General features: G+C 37.9%; 1 protein-coding gene across 4 annotated transcripts in view; it reads left to right on the forward strand.

The window, feature by feature from the left end:
• Positions 1 to 18,003, forward strand: part of UNC80 (unc-80 homolog, NALCN channel complex subunit) — a 227,255-nt gene that overhangs the window by 104,699 nt on the left and 104,553 nt on the right. For 2 of the 4 annotated variants that reach the window (XM_045034431.1, XM_023259652.2), the window contains exons 26-29: positions 5,018 to 5,183; positions 10,257 to 10,460; positions 12,418 to 12,518; positions 17,330 to 17,530. In XM_045034431.1, the coding sequence (XP_044890366.1) occupies positions 5,018 to 5,183; positions 10,257 to 10,460; positions 12,418 to 12,518; positions 17,330 to 17,530 (672 nt within the window). The remainder of the gene's footprint in view (positions 1 to 5,017; positions 5,184 to 10,256; positions 10,461 to 12,417; positions 12,519 to 17,329; positions 17,531 to 18,003) is intronic. The other 2 variants (XM_011285519.4, XM_011285520.4) reach the window with 1 other exon arrangement.

Raw genomic sequence — 18,003 nt, forward strand, 5'->3', positions numbered from 1 at the left:
ATATTTTTACATTGGAAACATTTATGGGTAAAAGGTATGTTTTCAACAGAAACATACCAGCATTGGACTGCAAAACTACATTATCTGAATGTCAGAAAGGGACGTTTACTGCCCTGATTTCATTTCCTATTAACCTGGGCCTTTAATTTTCTGAATGTCACCTCGACTATTATATTGAGACTACTCTATAAAATCAAATCAAGGCCAGCACATGTGCTTGAAGCCAAGTGGGATGAAATATGTGATCTGTAAGGCCTCTACTGGTGTTATTTTTTCAACATTTTAATTATACTGAAGCCTTCATAAAAGCATGGTGGTACATCTACTTTTCATTTTTCAAATTTTTTTTGGTCCCCATTTAGATCCATTGTGATTTTTGAAAATAAGAATCTTAAAGTCTTACTCAGTTATTTTTGTTCTCCCTTTCAACTCCACAAAGCTATAGTTTAGTGTCCCTTGTCATTATAACAAGTTTCATTTTTAAAAAGTCAACCAGATCTGTTAAAAATTACTGTATAACCAACTGGCAGACTAGTAGAAAATGGCAAGAAATTAAGCTAAATGATCCTTTGGTCATTCAGTCAATGAGAGGAAGGTTTTCACTGCTATATCGCCCTGAACAAGGTCTCAGGGATCTTTTATTCAATATACTAGGACTTTCATTGTCAAAGGTAGATTTATGCATTATGTTGAGATGTGACCTTTATAAAATAAATGGGAAGAAGATTTTTCTCCTCTTTAATCTAACAACAGTTGATGGTAAACAAAAAGAAAAAAACACCCTTTAAGTTACCTTCCAACCTACTATAAGAAATCAGTATGATAAAACTGTTTTACCAAAACAGAAGCTGTTAAAAATTAAATTATTAATTAAAATTAAATTATTAAATAAAATTAAAATATTATTTTAGCAAAATGCCTCTGGCAAGAGTATTTATGGATCTTCAGATTTTTTTTTAATTCAGTAACATTTTTAATAATAGTAAAAAAAACAACCACCCTAATATATGAAATAATAAAAGTATAAGGTAGTAAAATAATCACATGAGATGCTATGGATATTCTAGAATCTGAGGCTTGAGAATGGAAGAAAATCGGGACATAAACTTTCTATCAAGAAAAAAAGTTTTTTCTGGGAACGCAAGCTGGTGCAGCCACTCTGGAAAACAGTATGGAGGTTCCTCAAAAAACTAAAAATAGAACTACCCTACAACCCAGCAATTGCACTACTAGGCATTTATCCATGGGATACAGGTGTGTTGTTTCAAAGGGACACATGCACCCCCATGTTTATAGCAGCACTAGCAACAATAGCCAAAGTATGGAAAGAGCCCAAATGTCCATCAATGGATGAATGGATAAAGAAGATGTGGTATATATATACAATGGAGTATTACCCGGCAATCAAAAAGAATGAAATCTTGCCATTTGCAACTATGTGGATGGGACTGAAGGGTATTATGCTAAGTGAAATTAGTCAGTCAGAGAAAGACAAAAATCATATGACTTCACTCATATGAAAACTTTAAGAGACAAAACAGATGAACATAAGGGAGGGGAAACAAAAATAATATAAAAACAGATAGGGGGACGAAACAGAGGAGACTCATAAATATGGAGAACAAACTGAGGAGTTGTGGGAGGGGGGATGGGCTAAATGGGTAAGGGACACTAAGGAATCTACTCCTGAAATCATTGTTGCATTATCTGCTAACTAATTTGGATGTAAAATTTAAAAAAAAATTAAAAATAAAGCAAAAGAAAAAAAAGAAAAAGAAATAAAGAAAAAAGAAAAAAAGTCTTTTTGTCAGAAATTGCCATAAGACCCTTTCTTTATTTTTTTAATTTTTTTTAAACGTTTATTTATTTTTGAGACAGAGAGAGACAGAGCATGAACGGGGGAGGGTCAGAGAGAGAGAGGGAGACACAGAATCAGAAACAGGCTCCAGGCTCTGAGCTGTCGGCACAGAGCCCCACGCGGGGCTTGAACTCATGAACCACGAGATCATGACCTGAGCCGAAGTCGGACGCTTAACAGACTGAGCCACCCAGGCGCCCCATAAGACCCTTTCTAAGATGGTTGGGATTTTCGTGCAAAATATCTGTTTGAAGAAGTCCTAGTTATACCCAAATTGTTGGGAGAGTAATCAAAAGAATCTGAAGTACAAATAATTAAAATAAAAGTTAATTAGTTCATCCACAGTTGTTTCTTGGAGAGGGTCAGGAAATCCCAGGAGACCACTCACTGGATTGGTGGGGGCATAGAGGTGAAAGAAAAGGCAAAATGACATCAAAAGCTTTTAAAAATTATTAAAGTACGTTTTTACCAACTTAATTTTTTCTCAGATCCCTAGATACAACTTAAATAATGGTTTTTTTTTGTTTTTTTTAAGAGCTTCTGGTAGCATTTTTATTCATTGTTTCATAAGCCATACTAACAAATAATGTTTTTAAAAAAAGAAAAAGAAAAAATAGCTTTGTTACAAGATTTATAATCAAAATAGCATAATAATCAAATTTTTTCTGAATGTTAATTTTCAAACAATATTGAGAACAATAAAGAAATCATTTTTGAATAGAGAATTTTGTTTATAAAACTGCTGGTCTATTCAAATGTTTACCAACTGAATTAGTGAAACCAATAACCACTGGCCAAGCAACATGAATTAAAACAAGTAATTCTCCTCCAACGGATAGATGAGTCCACCATAATAAAGTAAAAAGCAGTAAGGAAGTCTCTTGTCTACACTCATTCATTAGAGAAAGCAACATATTGGATGCTTTTATGCAAGATTTTGCTAGAGGCTATGCCAAATGTGCTGATGGAATTTAACAAATTGGCTTATGAAAAATATATTGCTGGATTCCAAATGTTCCTAAAGTTAAAAAATCAGAAGCAAAACACAATTCACATATACCAAGGCTAACTGATGGATGTTTATTGAGAATAAGACTATGAACAAGGTGGTGTGATAGTTACAGGAAAGGGAATAGGGAGGTTACAGAGGTAATTATATTGAAACAGGAGAACCAACACATAAAAAATTATTTCCCGGCTACAAAGAGTGGCCATGAAAAGGGGGCAGAAGGGCCATGGTTGGCCATAGAAGGGGCTGGAAAGACCTGAAGAACATCTCTATAAGAGGTCACATTTGAATGTAGCTTTGAAAGATAGATGGGATTTTGACAAATGGATAAAAGAAGAAATTGGAACTGCTTTTGAGAATCAGAGTTTTTACATTACTTTTTGTCCCAAGTAAGAAATGTATCTAATTAAGTTTGGCTAACAAAATTGAAAATATATTAGGTTTTCTACTTGTTTTCTAAAAGGGATTAATTTCAGAGAAGCAATTGTATTCCTAGAATATTTTTTGACAATGCCAAATAGATTCTATGTAGTTCCTTTATTTTTCTAGATGTGATGTAATTTTCTAGGTACTGAAATGTAACTTCTGTTCTTAATCAAAAGGAAAAGAAGAAACAACATGTAGAGTCTAAAGTTTCATTTATTAATAACAATTAAAATCATTAGATTTTAATTTTGGTGCAAACTAGTTTTTTTTTTAAATTTTTTTGTTTTCCATATCTAGTTGAATCTGAGAATTTACATCATATTTGGGAGGAAAATGCTCTATAGAAATAAAATTAGCATTTTATATAGTTTTCCTTTATTACCTCCTCCGAGAGTGTTTTACAGCTAACAATTAAATATGATCTTCTGGTTGAATAAGCCTCCATTCACAGAACAGGTCAAATTTTCAATTGGGGGCCTCATTGACCAAGCTCCTACAAAATATTTTCCCTCCCCAAGGCTTACTTTAGGATACCGGCTCACTCTGTTCACAAGCAGATAGTCATGGAACCCCTCTAATCCTGAGGTCCTTCTAGAAGAGAGTGAGAAATATCTCTAATGCCTGATAGTATTTTGAGACTCTGGCCCTCACATATGAGATTTCTTAAGCCTGAAATGCCTTTTTCCATTTGTTTGCTGAGCCAACTTTAAGTCCTCAGGACAAAACTCCAACATCACCTCTTTATTCATTTTCTATTTCTGTAGAAATTTAGCTACTTAAAAAAGTGTAAACATTGTATCTTACATTTCTAGAAATCAGAAGACTCACACAGGTCTTACTGGGCTAGAGTCAAGGTGTTAAAAAAGGTGCACTCTTTTCTGGGACTCTAGAGAAGACTCTTTCCTTGCCTTTTTTCCATCTTCTTGGGCAACTCACATTGCTTGGCTCATGGTCCTTTTTTCCATCTTCAAAGCCAGTAATTTGGCATCTCTCTCACTCTTCTTCCGTAGTTATATTCTCCTTTGACCACAGTCTGGAAAAGCTTTCTGCTTTTAAGGATTTGTGTGATTAGGCCAAGCCCGCTTAACTAATTCAGGATAATTTCCCATCTCAAGATCTCTAACCTAAATCAGCATGCACAAAGTTCCTATTGCAATGTAAGGTAACATATTTACCTCTTCCAAGGATTAAGGCATAGACATATGTGGGGGTCCATTATTCTCCTCCAAATCTGATTTCTAAGTTCCTACTCACTCTCTCAGTCTAGGAATTTATCTTTTGTTTCCCTTCTGAGTCTCTGTCTCAGGATTTTGAGTTCGTTTAGGGCAAGAACCATTTCTTATTTATCCCCCAGTACATAATACGTTCATATTCAGTACACTCAGTGTATAATCATTTAATAAACACATGAATGCCAAAGATGTAGGCTAAACTGTGGACAAAGTGTTAGAAGGGGAGCAAGCTAATTCTAGATTTGGAACAAGGTCTGTGCTTTTTGAAGCTAAAGTATGAAGAAAAGGGAAAAACTATGAGTTAGAGAAGTTTTTTGTTTAATTCAAGAAATATGTTTATTGGCCACAACCTGAAATTGGCATTAGATAAAGAAGAATTTGGCTCTGTGCAAATTCAGCTGTGTGCAACTCAAAATGGAGGGAGGTTTACCACAAGACCAACGCAGCGCTGAGGAGATGCCAGCATTCATGTACTCCTCACTAACATTGCAGGACTTAGAGAGCTGCAGACTTCGTTTGGATCCTGAGTTGGACCGGCACAGATATGAGAGGAAGATCAGCTTTGCTGGGGTCCTGGATGAAAATGAAGACTCAAAAGATTCCCTCCACAGTAGTAGCCACACCCTCAAATCAGATGCAGGTGCCGAGGAGAAGAAAGGTATGGAAAGCAAGAATTTTTTTCCTGTTTCAGTGTTTCTCATAGGATATTTGACCTGGGGTCTAAACCACAGAATTGTGCACCCAAAGTCCAAAACTGTTGGCTTCATACAGTACTGTGTCCACTTAATGAGGTAGGAAACCACGCTAGTTAGCAGCTGGACTCGACAGTCGGAGAAGTTCAGATTGTAATTCCAGCTCAGCAACTCTCCATATCCCTACCGATGCCACCAGGTAGTCATCAGATGAACCGTTATTTCATGTACCAATAAGGAAGAAACAATACTTCCAATTCAGCCCTTATGCAATACTTTCTTACCATTTAACTCTTAAAGAAAGAGGACTTTCAGACTTAATTAGATGTCAAATTTTATTATTAATATATATCATTCTTGTGCAGCCAAAGAAAACGGAAAGTATAAATAGAATAAATGGTTTAAAGTCTTTCTAAACTATCTTCAATTCCAGGTTCCAATTTCTTAATCACTTTGCAACTCAGAATTGTCAGTGTCCATGTTTTCTCTATATGATAATGTCCTCTGTGTCATTAGAATATTAATAATACACCATTAAATGGATCTGTAAAGGAAGTAAAGCTGTTGGTGCTAGGTACTTGAGCCAAGATGCGTTTGTACGAAACTAGCCTACCCTCATACTCAATACCTCCTTCAAGAATGTTGCCAAGCACATCTGACTTACCACCACATGCACTCCATCACCCAACTACCATTTGACTCCCTGGTGTTAAAAGACACTCTGGCACCCATTCTGTACATCTTGTTGCTGGTGCTTTAGATGCTCACATGGACATAAGCAATAGCAAACGTGTCATGACAGCTACCTGGCACTAGTGATCTTAAGATGGCCTCAACTGTAACACAAATATCAATTTCAGATATATGAAAATGTGAAAATATGCACTTCAAATGGTAAAATATAACAACCAGCTGTATGACGTTGTCCAAGTTACTGACCCTCTAAGCCAGTTTTCTGCTCTGTAAAATTAGGTTATTAACACCTACCACATTGTGATATTGAAAGCTTTAAATGAGACAATACGAGCAAAGCATAAACGTAGTACCTGGTACCTAGATTTGGTATAGGATAAATAATTGTTGTCACTGTGGTAGGTTTTATTAATATAATGAGTGTACAGACTAGAACCGCAGAAAATTCTAAATATAAGCTAAAGATTACCAAGTTTTAAGTTGCTTTCAAGGGATCCTTAAACTGTTAACTTCTCTGATTTTGCTACTTTTTTTTTTGGCTATTTCTTAAACTCTACCACCCTTCGTTGTGTTTTTCTAATGAATTTCAATTAAAAGAATATCAGTACATTTGTTAAGAGTCAAACACGATTTTATGCATTTATGTATTTTCTGGTATCCTAAAGACAATGACTCAATAAATGTTGGATAACTGAAGGAATGAAGGAATCTAGGAAGGAATAGCCCTGGATAGAGAAAACAGAAAATCTTTAAAATTTTCTAAGAAATGGCTATACACTGGAAAAAAATTTAATATTTTAAGATCAGATTGTTGTCATGACACTTTTCAAATGCAAATAATAACTATATTGTATTGAATTTATGGTCAACCAAGAATTTACTAGCCAAGTCTTAGCAATTTTTGAGCATGAAGGAGTATCAACTCAATATATTTTTCTACTATTACTTTTTCAGATAATGTTAACTGCATATGATGAAAAACTTACATTTTTAAAGATATCCCAAGGGGATTTTATTTTGCCTATTCAAAGTTATTATGCTAATTATTACTTAAAGTAGCTGAAATAAATATTCCTAATATGGACATGGTTAAACTTGAACAGAGTAAATTCTACGCCATTTTAAAAAATAAAATATCAGATTAATTTTTAAGAACACTTTAATTTCACGTTTATCATTTATGTAAATTTCCTTTGATGTTCAAAACCGCAAATGCTTCGTGTTTTTTCTCCTCATGGAATGACTACGTTAATATATGAATGTTGTTTAAGAAGTGAGCAGAAAACTGAAACTATAAATAAAATGAGAACATATTCATAAAACGTCCTTTACTGGTTGGCAAAATCTTGAAGATTCCTAAGTATTCCTTAATCCTTTGACAAGTTGATAGCAGATGCTAAAGTCATAAGTACTCTGCTAAATGATATTATTAAAAGTTTATTTAAAATTTTATGCCATCTGTTTTTATAAAAGCTAAAAATGTTGTTCTTGAAGTAAACAACTTGAGGACAATTCAGATTCTACCAGGGAAAACAAATGTGAAACAATCCTCAAACTAAAATGTCTGCCTAAAATCCCCAAGCAAGGTCTGTCCCATCGTTTTACCCACATTCCAAATACAAACGAAGACTGGTATTCCAAAATACAGACACCACGATGTGTCTAATTACTCAACAATCATCTACTGAACACCTGGTATATGCCAGGCACTATTCCAGGGTCCCAGAATATGGCATCCAACAGGAAAAATGTCCCACATGTATTTCAGTTTATATTAGCAAACAGCTAAATAACAGGGAATAACATAAGATACTAGACTTTCAAGTAATGATAAATGGTATCAAGGAAAACAAATGAAGGTCAGAGAATTGGTAGTGACCTGGAGTGGGAAGGAGTGTAGTCAGAGAAGGACCCCGAAAGTGGCATTGAGCAGAGACCTGTATGATGTGAAGGAGCCAGTCATGCAAAGCGCTGAGGCAGGAGTCTTCTGAGCAGACAAAACAGTGAGAGCCAGGCTCTGATGCAGGAATGAACGTGGAACATTTGAAGAAGGACAAAAAGACCAACATGGTTGCAACAGAAAGAGTTGAAGTAGAAGACTATAGAAAGAGTAGAAGAGTGGCAGGAAATGGGGTTAGGCAAAGGGCATAAAATTGGATATGTAGATATGGTTAGAAATTTAATTTTGTATGAGTGTGTCTGAGTGTTGTCGGCAGGTTTTGACTAGGAAAGTGATATAATATGTGTATTTACGATTTATGAATTTAAAAGATGAGTCAAGCTGTGGGAGGGGATGTAAGCCGGAACAGTGAGGCAGTTACAATAGTCCAGGGAATAGGTAATGGGGCTTTCAAAATCCTAGGAAATTTTAAGTGTGAAGCTAGCAGGACTTGCTCGTGGATTTAATGTGAGATGAGAGAAAAGGGAAAAGATGTTTTATCCAATTTAGATGTATTTGTTTCACTTTCCCACTAGTTCATGTTCTCATGGAAGTAAAGGCTAAGACTCAATGCTGTACAAGCTCTACTAAAGGTTTTCAGGTACCAAAATCAAATCTGAATTCTAACTACTGTGTCCTTTGTAAATAATCCATGCCATAATTCTGAGTGCTAATTTTTTTCTGCTACAGGATATATCCAATTATCTTTGGTAGTATAGAATAGGTTCTCAAAATTGAATTTCGTTCAGGTCACATTAATTTGGGGTTACTTTCCCAAATTTGTACAGTTAAAGTTATCATGAAATCATAGAACGCAAGACAGTGTCTCTATAAAAAAAAAAAAAAAGAAGAAGAAAGAAAAATCTCTCTAAGTCTGTTTTCTCCTTCCTAATCTACCTTGGTATGAAATTGTATTAGTAGTCATTAAAAGTGATAATAATATTCTATTTCAGATGTATTTCAGGTAGGTCATTAAAGCCTCAATTAAGCCTAAAAATAATATTTAAAAATGCAGTGGATGAATTCTGTGCTACAATTAAAAAGGAGCCTTATAGTCCATAGTCTTTGTGGAATTTAATCAACTGCACAGCAAGAGTTTCTATCCAGATGTAAGATTCTATCCAGATGTGTTCAGGGCACTCCACGAGGCCTTTGCCAGCTCAGTGGTGATGGTTTTAGTCTTTCTCAATCGCAAGATTAAGTCAGAGATTAAACACTGCACATTATTCAACAGAAATTCTTATAGGCTCCTTTTTTGGCATTGAAAGTATACATTTAATTACCATTTTGTAGAGCTGTACAAGCTCGATCATGGTCACATACTCTCCTGCGAGTTAGAACCCAAGACTAAAATGCAACCTTCCTGATTGGAACTTTTAAGAAATAATACCTATGCCTTAAATAATTCATAGGAAATCTTCTTACAAAAATAATGGCCCCTTCCTGATAATGACTAAGCTTTGAAAACTTTTTTTATCCTGCCCTTTTAAAATCAATGTGTGACAACACCAGAACTCCAAAAGGAAAGGAAGTAGACTGTATATGAGTATGGGAAATAAGGATGGTTTTGTTAAAAAAAAAAAAAGAAAAAATAAGTAGGTTTCAAGTTTAAACGTGTTTCTTTTACCCTTCTATTTTCCTCACCGATGACTGTTTTTTCCAGAACACTAAAGATGAATAATGCATGTTCTTCTTGGTACATATAGACTGTAAGGTTGGCTCAGGGTGTTGCATCATTTGGACTCACATCCCACCCAGCCTTTTGACTGAAGGAAGGATGCTATGACATCACTAGGTGCATTGAAAATGGAACTATTTCACACTCATGTTCACCCAAAGCACACCAGTGAAAACAGATCCTTTAGTGCCTTTGCTGAGGAGCTGAGCGGAACCCGCTGCTGACTGTTGGAGAGAGAAGCGCCTCTTATTTTTATTTCTTAATGAGGTATTCCAAAATGAAGGGGTTTACATGAAGGGGTTTGCATAACTCACATAACTCTGCAGGTCCCATTTCAAAAGAAAAACAAAAACCAATGGTTTGTGGTTCTATCGAATCAAGGAATGATGTTCTGTAAATGTGCTAACAGTCCTAGATAATGCTGCTACAAGGGCACACTCATGCTTGTGAACCCTGGGCCAGAAAGACAGCAGGTTGTTCCCAGCACTGATGAGCTATGTGCCCAAGAAAGAAGCTGCACCAGCCCTTCCTGGTGGACCCAGCCTCCTGGCTGCCTAACAAAGCTGGCTGACCCGGCTGGGGCTTGGGAGGAGCTCCTGGTGCAGACATGCTGCTCATCCCGGCCGAAAGAGAGGACGCTGTTCAGGGACAAGTTGGGGAGAGCTTGGATCTAACACTGGCTGGGGAAAACTAAGGGGGAAAAAGCCCTATTTTATTCTTTTAATACAGTTCCCAGCAGGAAGATCAGGATAGGAGGTTCCCGCCTGCTCCAGATTAAAGGAACCCGCAGTTTCCAGGTGAAGAAGGGGGGTTCCTTGTCCAGCATTCGCCGAGTCGGCAGCTTAAAGAGCAGCAAGTTATCACGGCAGGACTCAGAGTCCGAGGCTCAGGAGCTGCAGCTGTCCCAGAGCAGGGACACTGTCACTGACCTAGGTAACATAGAGGAGTGGGGTGCGCAGGGACGTGGGGGGTAGGAAGACAGGGCCCAAATCCTGAAATAGTTGAAACCCATTTTCTTACACATCAGGAGCTGAAGAGCAGAGCCACAGGCTAGACCACTCATTCAGTCTGAAAACCATGCCACCCTTTAGAGCAGGGCTGCTCGAACCTTAACGTGCACACGGGTCACCTGCAAGGCTTGTTAAAATGCAGATTCTAATTCAGCAGGTCTCGGGTAGGAACCGTTGACAAGTTTTCTGGTGAAGCTAATGCTGCTGGTTCAGGAACCACAGTTTGAGCAGTGAGGATATACAGTATACGTTAGGGGAAGAAAACACTTTAATGGCAGGACAGATTTTTGAAATCCAGATGTTTGCACTTCCGTTCTGATCAGGACCTTGAAAGCAAAATGTAGAAAATCCTTTGGGGGCAGCTAGCTAAAGTTCTTCTGTATGTTAAAGCGTCTATTTCACAGAAAAATATATATATATATATATATATATCTCAGATTATATATCAGAGGGGAAAGACTGTCTAGACCTGACAGTGAGTGACCTTCAGCAAGTCAGTTAGCAACTCAGGGATTTGTTTTCTCCAACTGTGCAGTGGGAATAATTCTATGCCCCCCTCGCCTACTCTGAGGGGACATTTTAAAGATAAACTAAGGGATGATTGTAAAGTATGAGCATGAGCTCTGAATACAATCAAAGGACTAGAGATGAAGTTTGTCACTGTAGGATCCAAAGAGACTTTTGAACTCCAAAATGTGCAAGTCCAATGAGCCTGACGATCATCTTACTAACAAGAAAAGAGTGAGCAAGTATGCAGATAAGACTCACCAGCTGCCTGGAATTTAGCTATCAGGTAAAATTTAAAGCACATTTTCTTTGCCATTCAGTCCCGTGAGAAGCAAAACAGAAAGTTCCCCTTTCTAGGCAAGTTGTTTCAGAAGTCAGTCAGGATATGTGGATGAATTGTCGATCAAGTCTACTGAAATAGAAGCTGAGTGTATCTAATTAAAGAGAGTCTAAATAGGAATTGTTTCTATACCTATCCACCCTCACCTTTGAAGACAGCTAATTTATGCATTAGTTAAGATTTGGCTTATTTTTTTAAGGAGACAATAGAAAAAAAAAAACAAACCTGTGACTTCTTTTGTTACGGGTCTGAGGTTGTAAGAATGTCACCAATTAGTTTTGGGGGAAAAATATTTCAATTAATTACTTGAATTCATTGACTTAGCCTGACCAGCTGGATCAAAATAGGCAGGCTAGAGGCATGGTTTCATCATAGAAATGACCCAGAAAAGCTTTTAGATTTGAGGGCGAAGCTTTCTTGTGTGGTCTACTATGTAGTGAATTCCTGAGAAATGTCTCCATATTTTTCCACAGAGAAGAGTTTGGACAAAAGGATTACCCATGATTGGCCACAATGGCTTACAAATTCCCTTAGTTTTTTTGAGGCACCGTCCATTTTTGAAGTAGCTGTAACAGCAAAGCCAGGTGGTACCAAGAGCAGTGGCACTAGACGTAGTCACAGCAGCAGAGGAGACAGCAGCACGCTATATGGCCACTGCAGGTTGCTTGGTGTCCCTCTGTAACTACACCTGCAAGGTCTGGGCAGTCTGGAATGGATTTGGGCACACTCAACCAATAGCTTGCTCATCTCAGCAATTCAAGGACTTGACTCTGTTTCTTCCCTGCTCCCATGTCTCAAAATGGAAGCCATCACAACAGAGATCATAAATGTCTTTGCAATTGCCTGTTCAGCTGGTGGTGAAGGGAACAGCTCCTGTTAACATTCCTCCACTAAAGTCAAGGCTATGCCCTGTTAACCCACTGGGCCACAGTAGTCTGCCCTAGGATTCAAAAGCATGGACAACTCTACCATACCAACATGCTCTCCATAGAGACTGAACAATATAACCTTTCTTGGCATTTTTCTTTTGAAGAAGGGAGTCCTTGGAGTGCAAGTGAGCCCAGCATCGAGCCAGAGGGAATGAGTACTGCTGGCACAGAGGAAAATTACCACAGGAGCATGTCATGGCTTCACGTAAGTAGGAATCTCAGAGACAGACCTGAGATCAATTTTCTTTGGTATCGAGAAAGATCTATGGAGTGAGGACAAAAGAGTACACTAAAGCTATCAATCTAATTTAACTTCCAAGAAAAACCATAGGAACCTCTGAATTCTCACTAGGGTTGGTATTCTATTGGACTGTGTTCCATTTTAAGTTTAACAAAAACCAAAGGTTCTTTGTTATGGCTGGCTTGTAGGTCAACGTAAGTCAGGGAAAATCCTGAGGGACCAGACCAGGCTGGTGACCAAGACAGCCTGGGTACCACAGACAAGGCATCACCATCAGTTTGATACAGGTTACCACAAATGCTGCGAGCAAGGTTATGGTGTCAGTCTTGTAACTGTATAGATCTAACTGTAAACCAGGACGTGGAGAATCTAAGATGATAAAGGTCACACCTCAAAGGTTACTTCAGAGGTCATAGGCGGGGGGGGGTGGATTTCAAGAAAGCTTTGGGCATGGATTAGAGAGTTCAAGGTTTGAGCTGGCCATGAGAAAGAATGAGAAAGGTAAGGAAGCATAACATCAGATCCACACCTGGTGGGATACTTCCTGCACTGTCAGTGATCTTATATGGACTGTACCTTCTGTGATTTTAATCTGACTTCCTGGTAGAGTCAGATAAGGGCTGGCTGGTACATGACGCTCCTCAGTTTACAGTGCTGTGCCATCACAACTGGCTGAGCCCCAGAAATGTTTGCAAGTGATCCCCAGAACCTAATTTTCAAGACTCTCTGAGGCAGCTGTTTTTAAAGTAAACTCTTTAGTGAAGTCCAATGTACATGTTGAAAAGCATAGAAAACCTATGTGTGCAGCTCAATAAATTTTCACAAAGTGACTATCTGTGTAACCACCAGCAGGTCAAGAACATGGTCCCACTCTAGAAGCTCTAAACATGCCCTCTACCAGTCACCCCCCCTCCCCTAATAGTAACCACCAGCCTAATTTCTGTCACCATAGATTAGTTCTGTCTGTTTTTGAAATGCATGTAATTGGCTTTATATGTCACGTACCCTGTCATTTTATGGTTTGGTTGGTTCATATAAAGGTAAATCTTGCACCTTTGTTCTTCCTCAAGATGGCTTGTTCTATGCTTGGCTATAGTCATTTCCAGTTAAAATCACCTATTAATTTCTATTAAAAAGCTTTCAAAGCAGCCTTATATTGAGTATAAAAATCATTTAAAATTGAGGAATTGAAATATTTACTCAGTGAATCTTCTATATAAAGTGGTCTATCTCTCAATTTATGTCCTACCTCTTAAATTTCCTTCAGTAATGCTTTTAGTTTTCTGTGAAGTATTTGTGTTAGACCAGTGTTATTTCTTCTTTAAGTAGAAACCTAGATCTAAACATTTTTTTTGTGGGAAGGTTTTTAATTACAAACTCAACTTATATAATATGATTTTTTATTTCTTCTGGAAGCAGTTTGGGCACTTTTTTTCCCTAGGAATTTGTTAATTTAATCCAAATATCTACATTTATTAGCAAGGTTTTTATAATATTTTCTTAAAGTCCTTTTAAATTCTATAGGATCTACAATGATGTAACTTTATTGTTTCTAATGTTGGTAGGTTATACCTTTTCTTTCTTCCTTTCTCTCTCTCTCTCTCTCTCTCTCTCTCTCTCTCTCTCTTTCAGTCTTGCCAGAAGTATGTCAGTTTTATTAACCAGAAAATCAGCTTTTGGTTTTGTCATTTGGGGAATGTCTGAGTTGTGTTTCACTAATTCCTCCTATTTACTATTTCCTTCTACTTTCTTTCAGGTTAACGTGTTTTGATTCCTTAGCTTCTTGATATAGATACTTAGATAATTGATCTCCAACCACTTCACTAAATAGTCATTTAAAACAATAAATGTTCCTTAGGAACAGCTTAGCTCTATCATGCAAGATTCAATATATCATATGTTCATTATCATTCAGTTAAAATATTTTTAATTTTTATTTGAATCATGCACACTTGAAGTCCATGACTGATAACTCCAATATGTGAATCTACTGTCTTCTCTTGGTCTGTTCCTTGATATGCCTAGTGATTTCATTGACTGCCAGTTTGCCAGTTATGGTGGGTGAAAAATTATAGAAGCACAGTGATAGATACATGCCATTATAGATCTGTCAAAACCCACAGAATGTACAACACCAAGAGTGAATCTTAATGTAAACTAGGCACTTTGGATGATAGTGATGTGTCAGTGTAGATTCATTGATTATAATAAACATTCAGCCTGGTGGGAGATGATGATCATGAAGTCCACTCTGCATGTGTCGAGGCAGCAGGTGTTTGGGAACTCTCTGTACATTCTGCTAAATTTATTGCTGTGAACCTAAAACTGCTTTAAAATAAAGTTTATTAATTTTAAAAAGCTATAGAATTATAGAGGTTCCAGATGATGCTGTCTCCCTCCAGAGAGGATTCACCCTATACTTTGACAGACAGCAAAGATCACCTGAGTGCAATCAAGGACTAAGTGGACTTGACTTGTAGTGGTGCTCTCCCCCTTGCCCCACTCTCCAACACATACCTCCTAGTATCAAGTATTCCAATGTGAGTCTGGTGTGTGTCCTATAACTAACTCCGGTCTTGACGGGTCAGAAACTCCAACTTTGCTTCCCTATTACAGTGACACTGCTAAAATCTCCATACTGCTTGTCAGCTGGTTCCTGCTTGGCTTCTTAGCTATTCAATCAACAAATGCCTAGAAGGAAAATAGTCACCCAGCACCAAGACTACCTTCTCTACGGATCTTGTCCACTCAATTCTTCTTCCTTTTGGCAATTCTGAACTCCAGTTTTTATCTCCCAGCTCTTGTGAAATTGCCTAAAGCTTTGCCTGGCTTCTTGGCCACTTATGCCTGAAGGAAAATGTGGCATGTGCCCATATTGTGCTCACCTCAGTAAATGCCCTTTCCACATCTTGCCTTTCAGGTCCTGACTGCCTCACTGTATTAAATGCAATCTCAGGCATTCAAATATATATATTCAAATATATGTATTAATATGCGTGTGTGTGTGTGTGTGTGTGTGTGTGTGTGTGTGTGTGTGTTAAACAACACACAGTTATTAGCTTATAGTTTCTATGGGCCAGGAATCCTGGCACAGTTTAGCTGGATCCTCTGCTTCATGCTCTCTCACAAGATTGCAATCAAAGTATTGGCCAAGAGTGGGGTCTTATCTGAAGGCTTCACTGGGAAAGAGTTTGTTTCCAAGCCCACACGATTGTTGGTAGAATTTCAGTTACTAAAGGACTGTTTGATTGAAGGCCTCAGTTCCCACCTGGCTGTTGGCCAAAGACCACCCTCATTCCTTGCCATATGAACCTTTCCAACATGGCAACTTGCTTTGTCAAAGCCAGTAAAGGAGAGTCCGGTAACAAGAGACAAGCCACTATTTTACACAATCTAATTACAGAAGTAACATCTGATCCTCTTTGCTACATTCTGTTGGTTAGAAGCAAGTCACTAGGCCAGCCCATACTCCACAGGAGGAGGTTTCACAAAGGCACTAATACCAGAAGGTGGGATCCTTGGGGACTACCTTAGAAATATATCTATCAAAAAGACATCCCTGAGCATAATTTTCAAACTACAGATTTCTAGGTCACCTCCTAGAAATTCTATACTGAATCAGAATCTCCTAAGCAAAAGTCCATTTGTGTGTTTGTTTATTTGGTTTTTGTTGTTGTTGCTTGAATTTCTTGGTATTTCTCTTTAACAGCCAGATTTGAGAATAACAAGGGAAACCTTACAATTCTTATATGTGCCCTGCTTTGTACCAGTATAAACAGGAATATCAGGAATGTTAAGTGAATCTCGAGAGAAATCTGGATATTCTGTTCAGGCAACACCTATTTTTTTTTTTTTAACTTTGAGGAATGTGAAATATTGTTATCTGAGTTTGAGTAAGCAGGGCCGCTATTCCTGAGGAAATGTGTGGCAGCCCTACCTGGTAGGTTTGATTGGCCTTGTCCATATGGACTTACTTAATGTTCTCCAACCCATATGGCACATGGTCTCTCACAGGTTAGGTGTTGGGGCGGGAACTGGTTTTATGAAGGATAGAACCGTTCGGAAGATTACTCTATGCATATTTGACTAGCCTTGTGCACGTAGGAATGCTATTGCCTTTTTAGAAAGGCAACTTAAGAAGTTACAAACTCAGAGACCTTTGTTCCTTATCTTAAAATAACCATATCCTTTAAAACAACTGAGTTCTTTTCTGGAACCCTACTGGGGAAGTCCAGGTGATGTGAGGATTTAAGCCAGATCAAGGCACAAGAGCTAGAATAGCCCAAAAGCGAAAGAAAAATTAATTTATAGAGAGAAGAAATGAAGCTCTATAGTCAGGTTCAGGCTCAGTTGAAGGTTATAGGCCAAGGTAGAAGATGCAGAAGTGTTTTCAATTCCACATTGGCAGGCTGGGGTTAAAGACATCCCACAGCTGTCAAAGGCCAGTCAAATCCTTTGGCACAAAATTTCTCACAAGTTTATACTCTTTAATCTGGCTCCGTCCACAACATAAGAGCTGAAAAACTAGTGTGTTTCAAGTTTAGAATCTTCATGTGAAAATATTTGGAAATCATATAGTCCACAATAATTGGTTTTTCAATGTCACTTAACCTTTTATTGTTTCGAAAAGATCTTTCTATGAAGTATGAATGGAGAAATCAAAGAAGCCAAGTGCATAAAGGCTTGTAACTCTTTGCTTTCTCATGGGAATTGGTAAATTACTGTGGTTTCAACCCCGATTTCCTGGTTGAATCTGAGTGATGTCTGTGTTCCAGGTCATGATCTTGCTGTGCAATCAGCAAAGCTTCATCTGCACCCATGTTGACTACTGCCACCCTCACTGCTACCTGCACCACAGCCGCTCCTGTGCCCGGCTGGTCAGGGCCATCAAGCTGCTCTATGGAGACACTGTGGACTCCCTCCGGGAGAGTAACAACATCAGCAATGTGGCTCTCCGGGGCAAGAGACAGAAAGAGGTGAGTGAATAGTCACCTGAGAATATGCCTGTTGTAGGGAAAATGATGTCCTGCAATCTTTTCTCTGGAAATACAAATGTCAGACCACGGCAATTGTATAAACCAGGTTACAGACCTGTGTGATTTTCAGCAAAGACAGATGAGTGAGAAAAGACAGTGCTTAGTGTTCATGTCTATGAGCCAACATGGAATCTTTTCCCAGGTTGTGTTTTACTTCTGTGAACAAATATGAACTTGTATGAGTGGTGGTGATGGGTACATTATGGTGATAGAATAATGACCCCCAAGGATGCCTGCATTCTAGTTTCTAGAACCTATGAATAAGTTACCTTATGTGGCAAAACAATTTTGCCAATGTGAATAAATTAGGAATCTTTTAATGGGGGAAATTGTCCTGAATACCCAGGTGGGTTCATTGTCATCATAAGGGTCTTTATAAGTGAAAAAAGGAGATAAGAAAGTCAGAGTCAGAA

Source organism: Felis catus, chromosome C1 (genome assembly GCF_018350175.1).
Source record: "Felis catus isolate Fca126 chromosome C1, F.catus_Fca126_mat1.0, whole genome shotgun sequence".
NCBI lineage: Eukaryota > Metazoa > Chordata > Mammalia > Carnivora > Felidae > Felis > Felis catus.